The sequence below is a fragment of the Aquarana catesbeiana genome, linkage group LG03 (assembly GCF_042186555.1).
Source record: "Aquarana catesbeiana isolate 2022-GZ linkage group LG03, ASM4218655v1, whole genome shotgun sequence".
Classification (NCBI taxonomy): Eukaryota; Metazoa; Chordata; class Amphibia; order Anura; family Ranidae; genus Aquarana; species Aquarana catesbeiana.
Window position 1 is genome coordinate 690,125,858 of NC_133326.1, and position 20,618 is coordinate 690,146,475.

Consider the following 20,618-nt stretch of genomic DNA (forward strand, 5'->3'; position numbering starts at 1 on the left):
GGCGCCACCAGGCACGATATTTAAAGGAATATTTCATTTTTATTTTTTTACTTTAAGCATCATTAAAATCACTGCTACTAAAACCTTTTTTTTTGCATTGATACATGTCCCCTAGGGCAGTCTCCCAGTCCCCATACACTTTTTATGGCAATAACTTGCATATAAGCCTTAAAAATGAGGACTTTTGATTTTTCATGTTCGTGTCCCATAGACTTTAATAGGGTTCGCATGTTCCCTAGAACTTTTTGCCTGTTTGAGGTGTTCTGGTGCGAATCGAACCAGGGGTTGTTCGGACCATCCCTATTAGGGACTAAAGAAAACAGGGTGCCTTGACGGAATCTGCAGCTTACGCATGTATTTGCAAATGTGTGCATACTAAACCCCTACTCTTAACGCATATTGTTAGACAGGTCAACTCGGTTGGCTGAAGGCTGGTTGATAAGTATGAGCTTGGAAATCTCCTTGTAGTTGTTTGACATACTGTATAAACATCCTATCCCCAAGTTTCCTACACACCCACCACCCATGCATATGTAGAAGAGTTTTCCACCAATGTAGATCTAGTATCAGGCACAATGTCCCATCTCCATGATTACCCATGCACCCTATGATGTTGCCCCACTGCCACAAGAACCTGCCACCAAATAATGTTGCCCGCCACACTAACACCACAAAGTGACAGATGACCATGACCAGCTTCTGCTTGTAAACAAACCAGTCAAGATGCTGAGTGATGTCATATATCAATTATGGTCCTAACCATATTTGGTCAGTGACACCACCCAGGATTATGGTTGCCACCTCATCCCTTTAAACCTGAACACATATTAATTACACAGGTCAGGTTCTGTGGCTGATTAAGGTGGTAATTAAACTCACTTGGTGCCTTATCTGCATTTAATTAGCCTCAGAACCTGTGTAATTCAAAGGTGTTCGGTTTTAAAGGGATGAGGTGGCAACTCTACCCAGGATCCCCCATGTTTTTATTACAATAAGAAATTGGCTGGGGATCTGTCATTTCACAGATCAATGGACAGTTTGTTAACAAAAAATGACCAGGTTTTTGCACAGGCAAACTGATTGCATATGGCCTTTTTGTAATTCGCCAAACTGCAAGCAGGCTGGATTTGGGTCGGATATGAAGCTCATCCCTATCTGACACCTTTCATATAGACAGAAAGCAAAGAAAAGCTCTTACGAATAAGGATATAAAAACGTGAGAGAGGTTCTTTCCACTCTTAAAAAAATATATATATATATATATATATATATATATATATATATATATATATATATATATATATACTTTTTTTTTACTTACATTTTTTTCTATTGTCCAACTTTCACTGCACAAGCACTGTGTAATAAAACTAAAGAGTAAGTATAAGGCATGTATGCTGCCTTTACTAGATATTAATTAGCATCATGCACAGAAGCGACCTTTCATCATTTGCAGACTCTGGGGATAGACACGGAATTATGATAAATCACATCTACCAGTATAAATAAAGGTAACACCTGAGAAAAGGTGCAATTTGCTGGCACAGTTTATAGATGAATAGAGCTATAATTGAAAAATATTTACACTCGTTCCCATCTGTTCTGAGAGAAACAAATCATTCCGTAAGTAAAATATTAGTATCGCTACAAAATAAATGCTTTGTTTTTTGATCCTCTCCTTTTGTAGAAATATAATCCTCCTGCATCTTAGGAGTTATGATAATATATAGAAATGTAAATATTAATACACGTATATTTCAAAGACATGCAAGTCAACAGCATCAGGGATGCATTATTGCAGGGGCAAAATTGGTATTTGTTTCCGGGATGCACAAAGACAATGGATTACCATTATAGAGCTCATATCTCAATCCTAAGGTGCTGTAGGGAGGTAAGCCATCAATTGTTTTAACCACTTCAGCCCCGGAAGGATTTGCCCTCTTAATGACTAGGCCATTTTTTGCGATACGGCACTGCGTCGCTTTAACTGACAATTGCGCGGTCGTGTGACGCTGTACCCAAACAAAATTGACGTCCTTTTTTCCCCACAAATAGAGCTTTCTTTTGGTGGTATTTGGTCACCTCTGCGTTTTTTTTTGCACTATAAACAAACAAAAAGCGCCAATTTTGAAAAAGAAAAAACACATTTATTCATCAGTTTAGGCCGATAAATATTCTTCTACATATTTTTGGTAAAAATAGGCTTATATTGATTGGTTTGCGAAAAAGTTATTGCGTCTACAAACTATGGGATAGATTTAGGGACTTTTATTTTTTTTTTAATTGTTTTTAGTAATGGCGGTGATCTGCGATTTTTAGCGAGACTGCGACATTGGGACGGACAAATCTGACCCTAAACGACACTTTTTGGGGACCAGTGATATTATATCATTGATCAGTGCTATAAAAATGCACTGATCAATGTAAAAATTACACTGGCAGGGAAGGGGTTAACAGTATGGGTAAGTCCATGTTTTAGAATACAGCTGGCTATAACTTAGTAGAGTTTAGGTAAAACATTATTAGAATATTTGTTAGATTGTCTAATTGTTAGTGTGGTCATTTTCAAGTACCGGTAAATATTCGGTAAAGTCCATTCATTCCAAAAGTGAATATTAAAAGCAAACAAAATGTTGAACTACTTTCAAATGATATTCCCCAAGCTGTTGTGTACTGAGAATTTTCAAACAAACTTTGTATGAGTTTTTGTAGGAATTTCCATTTGGAGATGTGCTTCTCAAATATGTCCTTATTAGTTTCCAGAGGTTCTTTTGAGTACAGTATTGGCACCCAACTTGCCCTCTCCTTGGTTACAACCACTTTCTTATTCTTTTATACCCAAGACTTTTTCCAAACGTCTCCTTTTCTCTGGAATTTACTTTTAAATGCTGCTAAGTGCTCTCCTACCCTTAAAAGACCATTATAGCAAAAAAATATTGTATACTAATGACTGTTTGGAAGTAATATTAGTAATGATAACATTTGTTAATGGAATTTTTATAAAAATACATTTCTTTTTTTTTACAGATTTTTTTTCTATCCATTTGCAAGCTGCAAAAATCAGTACTAGCAAAGCAATGTAAAACAGCAAAACATACCATAATACCATAATTGTGCCAATTTTATGTGAAAAACTTTGGTATGAAATAAGCACAAATTTATATCAGATATTAAATACAATCCCTATATTGTGCAAATCCTTCTATGGTACAATCTGATCTCCAAATGATTCACTGGCAAGAGGACAAGCATTTAAACACATATCCTCAGCAGTTTGAATGAATGTGCAGCATATTCAGGTGTTTCTTTCATTTATACAGTAAACTGTTCCACCACCACAGATATAACCCCTATGGAAAAATATCCACCAAATGGAGATGAACAAAAAAGCTAATTATGCAAGAACTGTTAATAAATCTAGTACTGACATTAAACTGTTATTAAATCCAGTACTGATTATCTTCCACGAAAGGTTTGGCTTATGTTCACAACAAATTTCCAAATATAGATCCTTAGCAGTTTGAATTAATGTGGGGTTTAAAGTAACTTTATAGCCAAAAATGCAGATTTTTACATATGTGCGAAAAATGTCTGTAGAGGGGAAGTGGTTTAAGCTGATATCCAGATGAGACAATATGAGACCCTGCCAATATGTAAATGCGCATTAAAGCGACACTGGATTCTAAAAGTTGCAGTTTGAGAAGCTCTGGCAGGGTGCTTGTGAATGGAGAAAGCAGTATTCTAGGCTTTCTCCAGATATGGTAGTTCTGGATCGGGGCCCGGACCTTGAAGGCTCCAAGGAGTATTGGGTGGGATGGAACCTTCAATCCAGTGTCCATGTTGTGCTTGACTCCTGCAGCCTGTGTGAGTGCAGGGTCATTATAAGGCAGATCTGAGCATAGCTCAAGCTACCCATAGGTGAGGTAGGCGCTGGCCTAGAGCGCACTTTAGTCGGGGGTGGCGCCAGCAGGGACAGACTGGGCCAGGGCTGCATGTATTTGTGGGGCTCAAGGCTGCTAGGCTGCTCCTTGGGCCGGCGCCACTCACCCAGCCTCTTCACACCAGCCCAAGTGTGCTGCACTGCAGCTTATTGCCTCCCCCTCTGATGAGGTGCGTTCCTCTGCAGCACCCAATTGCCCCCCCTCTGCCTTGGGAACCCTCTGGTCTGGTGTGTGAGAACATCAGACGGAGAGGGATGGTGCACGGTGCAGATGGCGGAGCACAGAGGTACAGGTGTAGTGTTCAGGTGGGTCAGTGTGGGAATTAGGTAGGTCAGTGTAGTGGTCAGGTGGGTCAATGTAGTGGTCAGTGTAGGAATTAGGTAGGTCAGTGTAGTCTTCAGGTGGGTCAGTGTAGTGGTCAGTATAGGAACTAATAAATCCACAAGAAGTAAATCAATCAACTGTCGTTAAAAGATGCTTCTCTCACAGCGCACATAGAATTCTATCTCATATGAATAAGTTTCAATTGGCACTATTAGCAGCTACTATAAATTAAACAAATCATCACACATATGTTAAGTCAAAGATATAACATTAGCAGCGCTTAATAAATATATTGTATATTCAACCCTGTGTGTCAATGTTCCCATATATCTCAAATGTCCATAGTTCAAACAGCATAAATCCTATGACAACTGACGCGTTTCGTCATCACTTCGTCAGAGGCCCTCTGACAAAGGGAAGACCAAAAGCATCAGCGCGTGACCATGCAGCTACCAAGACTGTCAAGCAGCTGTTGTCTCGACCCAGGCACGCCGCTCTCTCAGTGATCGGCGGAGCGGTGAGAGATTTACAAGCTAGCGGCACAGGATCATGATTTTATGCTTTGATTATTGTTGCTCTTGTAGGTGCATTATTGTAAGGGGGAATGTTTTTTTAAATAAATCTTTTTAAACGGATTTATGCTATGTGCTTACACTTTTTGTTGTGAATGACATTTAGATGGAAGGACCTCTCCTGATGTAAAGAACAGATTGCAATACAGGTGCATTTTTTCAGGCTTTCTGGTGAGTAGGGGAGAGGTCTCTCGAGGTGTGGTGACGGGAACCCTGATTGGATTTATGCTGTATATGAACCACATGGATAGACTGTTCTATGTTTTATGATTGAACTATGGACACTTCAGATATATGGGAATATTGACACACAGGGTTGAATATACAGTGTAAGAATTAGGTAGGTCAGTGCAGTGATCAGGTAGGTTAGTGTAGTGGTCAGGTGGACCTATGTAGTGGTCAGATAGGTCTGTGTAGTGGTTAGGTAGGTCTCTGTAGTGGTCAAGTCGGTCTGTGTAGTGGTCAGGTGGTGCAGTGTAGTGGTCAGGTAGGTGAGTTTAGGAATCAGGTAGGTCTGTGTACTCTCTACCCCACCACCACCACCATATACATGGACAGGGCAAAGGGGGTGGAGGCACAGACAGAGGCTTTCTTTTCTGTTTCCTTTTAACCACTTCAGCCTCAGAAGGATTTACCCCCTTAATGACCAGGCTATTTTTTGCGATACAGCACTGCGTTACTTTAACTGCCAATTGCGCAGTCGCGCGACGCTGTACCCAACAAAAAAATTTCCCACAAATAGAGCTTTCTTTTTGGTGGTATTTGATCACCTTTGCTTTTTTTATTTATTGCGCTGTAAACAAAAAAAGAGCGACAATTTTGAAAAAAAATAATATATTTTTTACTTTCTGCTATAATTCATATCCATAATACATATCCAAAATAAATATAAAAAAACAAATTTATTCATCAGTTTAGGCTAATATGTATTCTGCTATTCTGGGGCTTTTTTTCAGCGGGAACGAGGGGGAACTCAGTTCCGGCACTACCAGCAGTGAATGTGTGTACTAAAAAGGGGTGTAGGGTTTGCTAGAGAGCTAGTGATGCTGGCTGCTGGGGGATCTATTGTCCCTGGTGGGGATCTGTTTTGTGTGAGGGTCTATTGTTGCTGGTGAAGGATCTATTGTTGCTGGGGGGTCTTATGTTGCTGGTAGGAATGTACTGTTGAGGGTGAGGTCTATTGTTGCTGGCTGCTAGAGGGTCTATTGATGCTGGCTGCTGGGAGATCTTTTGTTGTTTCTGGGGGTCTAATTTTGCTGGGGAGAATCTTTTGTTACTGTTTGGGGGTTCTATTGTTGTGTGGGGGATCTATTGTTACTGGGGTGGGGTCTATTGTTGCTGGGGGAGTCTATTGTTGTGTGGAGGCACTATTGTTGCTGGGGGGAGGGGGGTCTATTGTTGCTAGCTGCAGGGAATCTATTTGACTGTTATCAATAACAAATTGCATACAAATGATTTAGCACCACAAAATTATACTTGGTTCTGTATTCTCTAAAAGGAGCAGTACTGGTATGTGGGTAGAGAGTGGAACCAAGATACGGTGTTCAGAGATTGGTAGCGGGTGGAGACAAGGGGGTGACTCAGAACGGAGGAGTTCCTGCACCTATTCTCTGAGAAAAAAAGCCATGCTGCTACATATTTTTGGTACAAAAAATCCCAACAAGTGTATATTGATTGGTTTGCGCAAAAGTCATAGCGACTACAAAATAGGGGATAGATTTATGGCTATTAATTTTTTTTTCTACTAGTAATGGCAGCGATCAGTAGTTTTTAGCGGGACTGCGACATTGCGGCGGACAGATTGGTCACCTAACTGACATTTTTGACACTTTTATGGGAACCAGTGACTTTATTACAGTAATCAGTGCTAAAAATGTGCATTGTTATTGTACTAATGACACTGGCAGAGAAGGGGTTAACATCAGGGGCAATCAAAGGGTTAAATGTGTTCCCTGTTTGTGTTTTCTAACTGTATGGGGGACTGTGTGACTGGGGAAACAGACAGAACAGAGATTTGCCTTGTTTACTTCGGCAGACGCCCGTACTGTCTCCGCAGGGAACGTTCATGGGCGGCCGGCGGACATCAAGTCCGCCGGACCCGTTGATTGGCTCCCCTGCTGGCCAATCGGAGCATGCGCGCCCATGAAAGCTAGTGCACGAATACCCATACCAGTACGCTGATTTGTGCAGCCATGCCATCTGTACATCTGCAGTGGCTGGTTAGCAAGCGGTTAATAAGAAAGGGCTACCAGGCCCCGAAAGTGGTTATAAAGGCTCAAGGTTTTTTACCTTCATGCATTTTAAAAAGAGCTGTAATATGTTGGATGGGTTTTTACTACCTTGTCCCTCACTAACCTAGCAGCCATTGTTTTCCTCTTGTTTGTTACACCCCAAGTTGTGGATAATTCCATGGTATCCTCATTTACAATGCAGGACTGCTAGTCTTGCATTGTATGTGATGACTTCGGAAAGCCTGTGACTGATCAGAGGGAGCAGCAAGGAGAAGCAACTTTGGATGACTGGTGGTACAGCTGGGGAGAGGCCTGCAGGAGTGAGGGATGAGGTAAATAAAACTGCTTTTTAATGTTCCCCTAGAAAACAAGGAGCACATAACCCATAGAGTGTAGGGGAACCCCACCTTAAGGGTAACTTTTGATTTGACTAAGAATCCAGCCTTAAAGTTTGTTAAAAACTCTGATGTCCGTCTAAAGGCCCATACACACAATCTGACTTTTCGACAACAACAGTCCGTCAGAAGTGTTTTATCGGACAATCTGACCGTCTGTATGCTCCATCGGACAATTGTTTTCGGTTTTTCAACAGACAAATGTTCGCTGTGCATGCTCTCAAACTTTCTGACAACAAATGTCCGATGGAGGATCATCCGATCGTGTGTACACAAGTCCATCGGACTAAAATCCAAAGTACAAACACGCATGCTCAGAACCAATACTAAACATCAGACAACAATAGCAGAAGTTGCCCAAAGGGTGGCGGTAAAGAGCTGAAAAACCACGTGATTCGGTGAATGTTGGCTGAAAATGTTTTGCCGCGTGTATGCAGAACAAGTTCACGGCCAACGCCCTTCGGACAAAAATCCACGGAAAAGTCCGATGGAAGTCCGATCGTGTGTATGAGGCTTTAGACTATCCTGTCTAAAGGGCTGTGGAATGTCACTGCCGAAAAAAACAGCCCTTTTACCAGAAGAAAAAGAATATACTGTATACTGGCAGGATCACCACACAGTAAAACTAGGATACAGGTCAAAATTTGTACCTGGGCTATAAGCAGTGATTCTGGCTGAGGAATACGTTTGGATTTGTGATGTAAGTGACATATGCAGATAGACAATGCAACTTACCTTACCCTGTCTGGTTAGTGTGAAATATAAAAATTGTGTTAATCAGAAAAATCACAATATTGGATGTAATTATGTTTATCATTTTAAAGGCTAAGTTCACCGTTATGAAATGAATATTAATATTAAATGCACATATTTGCATATATGTTTTTTTTTTTTTTTTTTTTTTGGGGGGGGGGGTAGTTGTGTTTTGTTGAATTAAAGTGAATTTTTATTATTATTTTTTTTCCCAAATATTTTTATTGAAAATTTGAAATTTACAAGCCTCAAACAGAAACAGATAGAGGTATATTTACATAGCTAGTATCTAAGACACTACCAATGTTTTACTGCATCAATATCATGCAAGTATAATCACATTAACATATAGTATACGTAAATAGGCAACTATTATAGTGGAAGCAATTTGAATTTAACTGTTAAAATAATCAATTTATATGCAAAGAAGATCTACAATGAAATATAGAAAAAGAACAAAGAATGTATATTTTTATATATTTACATATATTTTTATATATTTAAGAAACCAAAACAGAGCAAAGAACTTGCATTTTTTTTTATAGGGGACTGCAAGATATTGCACCAGCAATCAGTGGATCTCGAGTGCAATGTCTGGCCCCTACAGACACTTCCTGTAGCTCTCTGCCTGTACCTCTGTACTCAATATAACAGGACAACCACCGTGCAGACCTTCCGATATACTGTACTATTGAGTGGATGCAAGCATTAGCAGGTGTCCCCACACCTAATAAAATAGCAAACAAGAAAACAGTATAGCTTAATGGTTAGGTCCATGTGCTCAAAGGAAAAAAATAGGAACCACAATCGCGCAAACAAACCACACAAACTTGCAAAGAATTTATTAAAAACCTCTATAAATACACTTACATTTAGGTGTGCACAGGGCTGGTGCAAGGATTTTTGACACCCTAGGCGAAACCTCATTTTGCCGCCCCTCCCTTGGCTGACTCCGCCCCCTTTTCTCTGCCCATGTAAATCCCACCTATTTAATAAAGCGCCTATCAAATGTAGCCTCACCAGCGCCCATCAAATGTAGCCTCACCAGCGCCCATCAAATGTAGCCTCACCAGCGCCCATCAAATGTAGCCTCACCAGCGCCCATCAAATGTAGCCTCACCAGCACCCATCAAATGCAGCCTACCAGCGCCCGTCAGTGCAGCCTGTCAGTGCCCATCAATGAATGTTTGCTTGCTGCGGGAGTCGGGACACAGACACAGTCCTCCACCACTGCTGCACCTCTGACACTATGTGTGAACGGAGCAGTGGCTGCATGCTGATACTTGCATGCTGATGCTGAGACTCTGCTTGCTGCAGAGAGAAGAGAATAGGAAAGCCAGTGGCCGGGCGCCCTAGGCAGCAGGGCGCCCTAGGCGGCCGCCTAGTTTGCCTAGTGGTAGCACCGGCCCTGGGTGTGCACATAATGGTGCACACAGATAAAAACATACACAGGTGGACTCTGGCACCTTAAGGAGCATAAACCATCGGCTACACAGTCCTAAATCGTGGATGATGTCACTTCATGTGAAGTGATGACATCATTGGCTCCACCTCAACTCATTTTATCGTGTGATTTTATCAAAGGTCCCTTTTTTGGCACACCTCTGTACTGCCTTTTCATTAAAGAGCTGAGGAAGTGTCAATGAACTCAATGGAGTGCGTTGATCAACAATCTCATAGTCCATTGAGAACTATAAGCCTATTTTCCATGGCCAACTTGTAGTTTATTCATTCACAGATCTTTTTGTCTCCACAACTGCACTGATTTTAAAAGTGACAGAGGCTTTGGGGAAGAGGAACCCCCTGAATCTGGAATGAAGATTGGGGTGCTTAGGAACATGTCACATGTTACACCATAAATATGGGTATAGCATGTAACATGTTCCTAGGGGTCCTTTCACACTGGGGCGGTTTGCAGGCTCTATTGCTCTAATAATAGCGCCTGCAAACCGACCCGAAAGTGCCGCTGCTTTGATTCCAGTGTGAAAGCCCCGAGGGCTTTCACACTGGAGCGGTGCGCTAGCAGGACGGTAAAAAAAACTCCTGCTAGCAGCATCTTCAGAGCGGTGAAGGAGCGGAGTGTATACCGCTCCTTTACCGTTCCTGCCCATTGAAATCAATGGGACGGCGCGGCTATACCGCCGGCAAAGCGCCTCGGCCCTTTCTCGGCCGCTACGAATACCGACGGTAAAGCACCGCTTACAATAGCGGCGCTTTACCGCCGACGTCGCCCCCGCCTCAGTGTGAAAGGGCCCTAAAAGTCAACTTTAGCCTTTAATTTGTGTTTTAACATATCTGTAAAAAAATAAAACAAACTCATAAATAATAAATATATATATATATATATATATATATATATATATATATATATATATATATATATATATATATATATATATACTTTTTCTTCATCATGAGTTCCATGTACAATGGCATTTCATACTCCATTTGTTTCTTGCAGGAGAAAAACACATATCTGGTGGCTTTAGTTAGTCTTCTATGTACAAAAATGTGTGGGATCAATCAGACTCAGGTCACACAGATTCGTTTACTTGGGTTCCGTGGCCTGGCCAAATTTAAAACTCTATTATTTATTGTGTTTCTTTTAACCTACCTTATCATACTCGGTGGAAACCTTCTGATTATCATTTTGGTAACAATTGTTAATCATCTTAAAATCCCGATGTTCTTCTTCCTCAAGCACTTGGCAATAGCAGATGTTTTACTGACCACCAGTGTTGTCCCCATAATGCTGGATATTATAGTAATTGAGGAAGGAAGACTATCATTTGTTGGATGCATTACTCAGTTGTATGTCTTTGGTATATTTGGATTTGTGCAATGTTTTCTGATTGCTGTTATGTCCTATGATCGATACTTGGCTGTTTGCAAACCATTGCATTATGCTTCACTTATGAACCCTCGTGTTTGCCTCCAGTTGGTTCTTGGCTCCTGGTTCTTAGTTACCCTGATAACATCATATGAAATAATGGTGCTGGTTCAATTGAAGTTCTGTGGAAATAATTATATTGATAATTTTTTCTGTGATTTTGGACCTATTGTGGAGCTGTCCACCTCAGACACATCCAGTTTGATGCTGCAAGACTTTGTAAATTCCATATTAATGATATTTTGCCCTTTCACTTTCATAATCATAACCTACATGTACATTTTCTTCATCATTCTAAAGATATCTTCTGCTCATGGTCAAAGAAAAGCCCTTTCTACATGTAGCTCCCACTTGGCTACTGTCTGTGTCTATTATGGAACTTTGATCACCGTATACATGGTACCAGGAGATGACAGCACAGTGAGCATAAACAAATATAGGTCTTTACTGTACACTGTGGTGACACCACTGATGAATCCCATTATCTACAGCCTCAGGAACCAGGAGATCAAGAAAGCCTTGCTCAAATGTGTCATCAAACTAAAAAAAGTCAGTTTTAAATTTTGAGAATGAGCTCTTTTATATATATATATATATATATATATATATATATATATATATATATATATATATATATATATACAGTATCTCACAAAAGTGAGTACAACATCACATTTTTGTAAATATTTTATTCTATTTTTTTTATGTGACAACACTGAAGAAATGACACTTTGCTACAATGTAAAGTAGTGAGTGTACAGCTTGTATAACAGTGTAAATTTGCTGTCCCCTCAAAATAACTCAACACACAGCCATTAATGTCTAAACTGCTAGCAACAAAAGTGAGTACACCCCTAAGTAAAAAAATGATTAGCAATCCCCCCCAGTGTCATGTGACTTGTTAGTATTACAAGGTCTCAGGTGTGAATGGGGAGCAGGTGTGTTAAATTTGGTGTTATCGCTCTCACTCTCTCATACTGGTCACTGGAAGTTCAACATGGCACCTCATGGCAAAGAACTCTCTGAGGATCTGAAAAAAAGAATTGTTGCTCTACATAAAGATGGCCTAGGCTATAAGAAGATTGCCAAGATCCTGAAACTGAGCTGCAGCACGGTGGCCAAGACCATACAGCGGATTAACAGGACAGGTTCCACTCAGAACAGGCCTCGCCATAGTCGACTAAAGAAGTTGAGTGCATGTGCTCAGCGTAATATCCAGAGGTTGTCTTTGGGAAATATACATATGAGTGCTGCCAGCATTGCTGCAGAGGTTGAAGGGGTGGGGGGTCAGCCTGTCAGTGCTCAGACCATACGCCGCATACTGCATCAAATTGGTCTGCATGGCTGTCATCCTAGAAGGAAGCCTCTTCTAAAGATGATGCACAAGAAAGCCCACAAACAGTTTGCTAAAGACAAGCAGACTAAGGACATGGATTACTGGAACCATGTCCTGTGGTCTGATGAGACCAAGATAAACTTATTCAGCAAAGTGTCATTTCTTCAGTGTTGTCACATGAAAAGATATAATAAAATATTTGCAAAAATGTGAGGGGTGTACTCAGTTTTGTGAGTTACTATATATATATATATATATATATATATATATATATATATATATATATATATATATATGTCGTAAATTAAGACAAGAGCAAACATCTAGAATCTGTTATTTTCAATTGAAAAGTTGCAAGTGTGAAAATTGGAACAATCAGCATTTTATTTTGTCCCGTTGAGTCAAATGCATTTGTTTAGCTTGTAATAAATTAAGCAATTCAGAAAACAAAAATTACATTATATTTACATGTTATGAAAACATTCCTCCAAATCCAACTTAAAAATAGATAGACTTATTACATACCTCCACCCATAATTGGAAAGCTGCTCCAATTAAATAAACACAGACACCATAGAATAAATGTTTTATTTAAAATGTTCCACAATGTAAACTCAACAAGAATCTTGTCATCCAGTAATGAACATCTATTGTTAAAGTGGTTGTAAAGTCAGAAGGTTTTTTTACCTAACTGCATTCTATGCGATGTGCTGGCCCTCCTGCACATTATTGGCTTAGATACAGCCAATGATGTGCACATCAAACAAAGCCACTGAGGAGGGAGCGACAGTGGTCCTGAGCCCTTAAGAGACACAGAGCAGGGCTCGGGAGTGAGCATGTACGAGTGCCCCCAAAGCAAGCAGTTTGCTATAGGGGCACTCTACAAGGGGGGAAGTTAGGAGTGCCAGCAGAGGATCTGAGAAGAAGAGGATCGGGGCTGGTCTGTGCACACTCTCTGAAACACACTCAATGGCTAATCAATAGGGAAATGGATTGAATACCCAAGTAATTTTGATCCCAATAACCTGAGACTGACCTTCCATGCCGGGGCCTCCCTCTCTGGTGCCCTTATGCTTGCCCAGGGAGGGTGGTTTAGTGGCCATACTCCTGTACAGGTTACAGTCATGGGAAAGTAGCCTAACTATACTCCTGAAGATGTGAAATCTTTTCTTGCCACATTAGTATACTTAAACTCCACTTTCGTGGGGGGGAAAAAACAGCAAATAAAGAAATAATAATAAAGCCCATATAATTGCGTCACTAATCATATTGTAATTGAATGTTATTAAAAATTAACTTTCCTTTTCAATCTGCAGTCGATGTAATTTTCTGAGAATACATTGCAATATGGCTACCTGGAGTTGTTCTGTACACAGAGTGTTTACTGACCACTCCCCAGAAACATCATTTCCTGCTTGTGTGATTGGCTCACCAATTTTCCCAGAAGTCTGCCTAAGATACAGGTCAGATTGCATGCATCCCCTGCAAGAAAAATATTTTTTTTTTTAGAGATTCTTTCAATAGGAACACGTCTAAAGGGATGCAGGCCCAGCAGATTTCCTCATTAGTGCTCTGTAGCTGCCACAGCTGACAGTTAATTATGAAACCACTCCCATTAGACCTACTCAGTACAGAGGCACAGACAAACACACAGGGATTACTTCAGAATAACAAAAGATAGGAATCTGCAACAAAAGTTGTTATAATCCTTGCAATGTACATAAATCCCCCTTAGGCTCGATTCACATTACCGCGACTTGGGATCCGACTTGTCAGACCTCAAGTCGCCGCAAGTCGCTTGACATCAGAAATTCCATTGAAGTGAATGAGAGCCGTCTTAATGTACGCTACTGAAGTTGCTCCGACTTCAGAAAAGGTTCCTGTACTACTTCAAGGCGACTTCTAGGTGACTTGTACCCATAGATTTCAATGGAAGTCGCCTACAAGTCGGATCGTGGTCTACAGTGAAGCGACTTTACAGGAAAAGAAATTAGTTTATCCAGGCAAACCCCTGCCTCCCAGAGAGCTGATTATTCTGTGATTGGCCACAGCCAAAGTCGCCTGTCCTGGAGGCGACTCGAAGTCGCATTGTAAGCTGCTTAAAGTTGCGTTGAAGTCGGGCTGAAGTTGCCTCCAAGTTGCCTTGCTAAGTCGCGCTGTAAGACGTGTTGCCCCTGTGTGAATCGAGCCTTAGGGGATGTTTTTTTCTCAACAAAAGTGGAGTTACACTTTAATATTTGTTGACATATGGGGGTTGATTTACTAAAACTGGAGAGTGCACAATCAGGTGCGGCAGTGCATGGTAGCCAATCAGCTTCTAACTTCAGTTTATTTAAGAAAAAAAACTAGAAGCTGCTTGGTTTCTATGTACGTCTGCACCAGATTTTGCAACTTCCAGTTTTAGTAAATTAACCACATTGAGTCATATGACTATATGAGTGAATGGATTATTAATAAGAATCAGTGCTGGAGGAGAAAAATCATAAGTATTGGGGCTTGCTAATGTATATACAGTAATTGTTATTGAGAGATATATAGAAAATAAAATTTGATTGATTTTACATACATATCATTATGTTTGAGTATCGTAGCCTCCCTGGCGGTTTTCCCGAGTGTGGCTCGGGGTTAAAATTCAGGACCATTAGCGGTAACCCCGAGCCACACTCGGGATTACATCGCAGGATCCTGGTGTGGCTTTACTTACCTTGTCCCCGGGATCCTGCGATGTCCCCCGCAGTGTCCGTGGGCTCCGTCCTCTGCCCGAAGCCTCTCCGTGCCAGGCTCCGTTCCCTGCGAGCGTCACGACGCACGGGGGCGTAGCCTGGCGGCAAATTAAAAAAAAAGTAAAAACCATAACACATACAGTACTGTAATCTTACAGATTACAGTACTGTATGAAATGATTTCACATCCCTTTTGTCCCCAGTGCTTTGGCCCATGCCCTGCATGCAGTTTTATGTGATATATACTGTTCATTCTGCCTGGAAACTGGAGATTGTCCATAGCAACCAAAAAGTGTCCCTTTATGTCAAAAGTGGCTTTAGACCAGCTAGAAAACAGCAATAGTAAATTAGAACACTTGCAGAATTGAGCGATAGTGAATAGTGGGGAAATTTATTTTATTACTATTTATTTTTATTTTTTTTATTATTTATTTTTATTTATTATAATATAATTTATGTTTTTGTGTTTCAAACTTTATCATACCCGGGATATCTACTAGACTCTTGTTTGGACAGATTTAAGTGTGTTATTGTTAAGAATTACAGACCTACAATATAAAACGCCAAATTTCCATGCAAAATAATTGTACCGCTTTCAGCACCTAAAATCCAAAATAATCATACCGCCAGGGAGGTTAAAAGTCCACTGTTCTGACTATTCTTGGTAGAAATTTTTTTCAATGTCACTTTTGTTGGATCACATCCTACAGGTGTGTTATTTCACACGCAGGCATCTCCCAATAGTTATGTAAAGGAAACGTGTATTTTTTTCTTTTTGTCTTTTTGCATTGGCGCATATACCCCATGGCAGTGTAAAGCTACCCATACCCTTTTTACTAGAAAATTTGCAAGTTGGCTTTAAAAAAGGCTAGTAAAAAAACCTTTAAGACTCAAGCTTTATCAACTTCAATTGAGTTTGGGCGCTATGCTTGGGGTTTGTGTTTACTCCTCACTAATAGAGAAATGCTTTTATATACTGTATATATATATGTAAGTTTCATTAAGAGGAACTCGAGACTCGAGTGGCCTGGACAGAGCCCTAAATTCAACTGTACGGACCACCTACTATGAAGATAAAAGGGAAAGAAGGAGGATGCCCCTGGAAGTCGCACATCTAAGGTGTCCTAGATAGGTGAATGAAGTGGCAACCTCAGCCTGGACTCCGACTAGGCCACAAAACCAACACATTTCACTCCGCCCCCCGGAGCTTAGTCATGGGGAACTATGAAGATAAAGAAGGTCAATTGCTAGCCAGATCTTCTCATCCAACCTGACCTCACAAATAGACAAAAATTCCCACAGACACAATCATATGGGGCGTCTTCCCAGAACAGTGGAAGTCATTATAGCAAAGGAAGCTGTTAAAAAAAAAATCCACGTTGTTGAATAGGAAAAAGGATCTATTTACAGTTTACCAAAAGCAAAGCCTGCCAACTTACCTATATAAACATCCTATCCCAAGGATTCCTACACATCCACCACCCATGCAAATGTAGAAGAGTTTGCCACCACCTCAGCAAAGACATTTTTTTTTCTAAGGGAGCATCTTCATCTTGAAGTACCAAGTTAATCCTGACAGGTACACTTTATGACCCCATATTGAAGGGTCTTGACCCCACATCTGGATCCCAAGAGGATGTGAGGGGTTTTTTGGGATGTGAGGGTTTTTAGATCAGAAGTATCGGAGTCTAGAATCCCCTGTATACCAAGGGCCCCCCTGATATCTGTCCCCCCAGGGGAATTATGAAGGAGTAGATTAGTACCCCTGAGACCCCTTTCACACTGGGGCATTTTTCAAGTGCTTTTGGGCTAAAATAGCGCCTGTAAAATGGCTCCCCTGCAGTCTCAGTGTGAAATCCCGCTGCAGCGGCGCTTTGCGGGTGGTTTTTAATCCTTTTTCGCCTGCTAGCGGGGGTTAAAAATGCCCCGCCAGCGTCCGAATACCTCCACAAAAACGACGGGAAAGCGCAGCTAAAAATAGCGGAGCTTTAACGCCGACGCCGCCCCCGTCCCAGTGTGAAAGCAGCCTAATTACTTACAGCCAACAAAACAGCTAAAAGCAAATAAGCACACAAACCCCATAGACAAAGTCTTTTATTTACAATAAAAAAGTACACAATGTCCCAAACTGTAAATCAATTGTCAATTTCCTCATCCAGCAATGCAGATCTGGTATCAAGCACAATGTCCCAGCTCCATGACTACCCATGCACCCTATGATGTTGCCCCACTGCCACAAGAATCTGCGACCCAGCAATGCCGCCGGCCACAGTACCACCACAAAATGATAGATGACCATAGCCAGCTTCTGTTTTCAAACGAACCAGCCAATATGCTGTGTGATGTCATATATCAATTATGGTCATAACCATATTTGGTCATATTTGGTGAAATCACACAGAATCTCTGATGTTTTTATTACAAATAAAGAAATTGACAGGGGATCTGTCATTGCACAGTAGGTAGTGTGTCTACCACCATTAAATCGCAGATCGCTAGCCAGTTCATTAACAAAAAGCAACCATGTTTTTGCATAGGCAAACTGACCAAATATGGCATTTTGTATGGCGCAATGCTGAACTGAAAGGAGGTTGGATTTGGGTCGGGTATAAAACCCCTTTCACACCGAGGGCATTTTGCAGGCGCTATAGCGTTAAAAATAGCGCCTGCAATCCGCCCTCAAACAGCTGCAGCATTGTCTCCGGTGTGAAAGCCCGAGGGCTTTCACACCGGAGCGCTGCGCTGGCAGAACGGGAAAAAAGTCCTGCCAGCAGCTTCTTTGGAGCGGTGAAGGAGCGGTGTGTTTACCGCTCCTCCACCGCTGCTCCCCATTGAAATCAATGGGGCAGCGCTGGGATACTGCTGGCAAAACGCCGCTATTGTGGCGCATTGCGGGCGGTTTTAACCCTTTCTCGGCCGCTAGCGGGGGGTAAAAGCGCCCCGCTAGCAGCCGAAATGTGCCGCTAATCCGAAAGTAAAACGCCGCTAAAAATAGCGGCGTTTTACCGCCGACGCTATGGGCGGCCCGATGTGAAAGGGCTCTAAAGCTCATGCCGTCTGACACCTTTCATATAGATAGAATGCAAGGAAAACTCTTCCAAATCAGGACACTGCTTTTAAGACATAAATCCAACAGGCTTCACTTTGTAGTAACACCTTATTCCAATTTACACCCCGAGGTTCGGGGGGTACACATTCAAGGGCCCAGAATACAAATTTTGGCATATAGTAACGATGTATAGAAACAACATGTCTGCCAATAGGGAAATATATATCCTATGCCAGAACTCCCTTTTAATTTTGCAAATATAAAATGAGCCACAGGGACATTGAATGATGTATGACTCCCTAAGTTTGGCAATTTACGGGCGTGGTCAAGATGGCGACCTGAGAGGATGTGGGTGCCTGAGGCTCCGCACCTGAACGGCTTAATTATCTGTTTGTACGGGATCTATAATCACCCGGAACTGGTAAGAAGCAGAACTCTGCTCCTAAAACCCCTCCGCCACCAAGGGGCCTACTAGTGATCCGCAACCCCAGCATGGTGTCCCAGACGGATCAGGCCGATCCGCCTCCCATGGGAACTGAACAGTTTAATGCCCTGATGCAAGTCATTAAGGGCTGCCAGACCACATTAACTGCTAAGATTGAACTCATGCAGATGGAGATGGGTTTGATCAGGCGCGACATGGACATAGAGATAGACTCTCAGAGGCGGAACAGCGAGTGGGAGACACTAAAGACATGGTCTGTGACCACGATGCCTCCCTCCGCACGTTACAAGTAAAAGTGAGAGCACTCGAGTCCTGAGCTGAGGACCAGGAGAATAGGAACCGTAGAAACAATGTACGTCTGGTGGGCCTCCCTGAGGGGGTGGAGGGCCAGGATCTGGCGGCCTACATGGAACGACTGCTCCGCACGCTCCTGCCGCAGGCGCCATTTTCTTCCCACTTCGCGGTGGAAAGAGCCCACAGGATGCCATCAGCTAGGGGCCTGCCTGGAACCCCACCGCGGATCTTCATATTCCGGCTGCTGAATTTTAGGGACCAGGATCTGGTCCTGAGGGAGGCGAGGAAACTGGAGGAGCTGCGCCATGAAAATGCGAAGATTATGATTTTTCCCAATTACTCGCTGGAAACGCAGCGCCTCCGTAGGACCTTCGATCAAGTTAAGGCCCAGCTACGTGCCAAGGGATTGAAATACAACATGACGTTCTCGGCCCGACTATGCATAGTGGATGGTGAGTCAACCTGGTACTTTACCTCTCCAGAGGAGGCATCCCAGTGGCCTAAATCCCTCCCCCGGGCCCGATAATGGGGCCCGCTGTGCTGTTCCACTTTTTCGGATCCATCCCTTCTGCTCACCTCTCCCACACTCTGCCCTGTAGCTATCTAATACTGCTTGTTGGACCCATTCTTACTGCTAAGGGGGGACTACCCTGCTTCATGGCTACGTCCTTTATGTAGCGACTTTTTTTGGGGTCCCCCCTTGATGTCACCTCTGCCATGATGTTAGCCACCCCATGCGGGCTCCAACAAGGTCTACCTGTTTCCTGCCCCCCCTCCGGCACAGGGACAGAATGCTGATTGCTACCCTGGCCACCTCACGTTCTTCTTGGTGGTCCCAACTCCTGCATTCCTAATGACTCCGCATGGAACCCTTACCTACTGACCCAGAGAAGTCCCCTCGACATGGTGATGTGGCTACCTGCCTTGTTGCTCCTGGGGGGTACAGGGGTGGGTGGGGGATTGAGTGGAGGGGATTCTTTACCCGGTTATGTTATCCAGTACTGGTGGATCTACTGAACTGCACTAATCTTTGATTCCTTGCTTTTGTGTTTACTATGTTTGTTATACCCCTTACTATGTTTGTTATACCCCTGAGTCAACCTGGTACTTTACCTCTCCAGAGGAGGCATCCCAGTGGCTTAAATCCCTCCCCCGGGCCCGATAATGGGGCCCGCTGTGCTGTTCCACTTTTTCGGATCCATCCCTTCTGCTCACCTCTCCCACACTCTGCCCTGTAGCTATCTAATACTGCTTGTTGGACCCATTCTTACTGCTAAGGGGGGACTACCCTGCTTCATGGCTACGTCCTTTATGTAGCGACTTTTTTTGGGGCCCCCCCTTGATGTCACCTCTGCCATGATGTTAGCCACCCCATGCGGGCTCCAACAAGGTCTACCTGTTTCCTGCCCCCCCTCCGGCACAGGGACAGAATGCTGGTTGCTACCCTGGCCACCTCACGTTCTTCTTGGTGGTCCCAACTCCTGCATTCCTAATGACTCCGCATGGAACCCTTACCTACTGACCCAGAGAAGTCCCCTCGACATGGTGATGTGGCTACCTGCCTTGTTGCTCCTGGGGGGTACAGGGGTGGGTGGGGGATTGAGTGGAGGGGATTCTTTACCCGGTTATGTTATCCAGTACTGGTGGATCTACTGAACTGCACTA

At 42.5% G+C, this 20,618-nt stretch overlaps 1 protein-coding gene across 1 annotated transcript; it reads left to right on the forward strand.

Moving 5' to 3' along the window:
• The first annotated feature begins 10,725 nt into the window (after nt 1-10,725).
• Nucleotides 10,726-11,673, forward strand: LOC141134168 (olfactory receptor 10A7-like). Its single transcript, XM_073623752.1, has one exon. It carries the CDS (start codon nt 10,726-10,728, stop codon nt 11,671-11,673), a length of 948 nt encoding a protein of 315 aa, XP_073479853.1.
• The last annotated feature ends 8,945 nt before the right edge of the window (nt 11,674-20,618 follow it).

Bases quoted from the DNA above. Each gene is read 5' to 3' on its own strand.
- LOC141134168 (XM_073623752.1), top strand. From the start codon at position 10,726: ATGTGTGGGATCAATCAGACTCAGGTCACACAGATTCGTTTACTTGGG.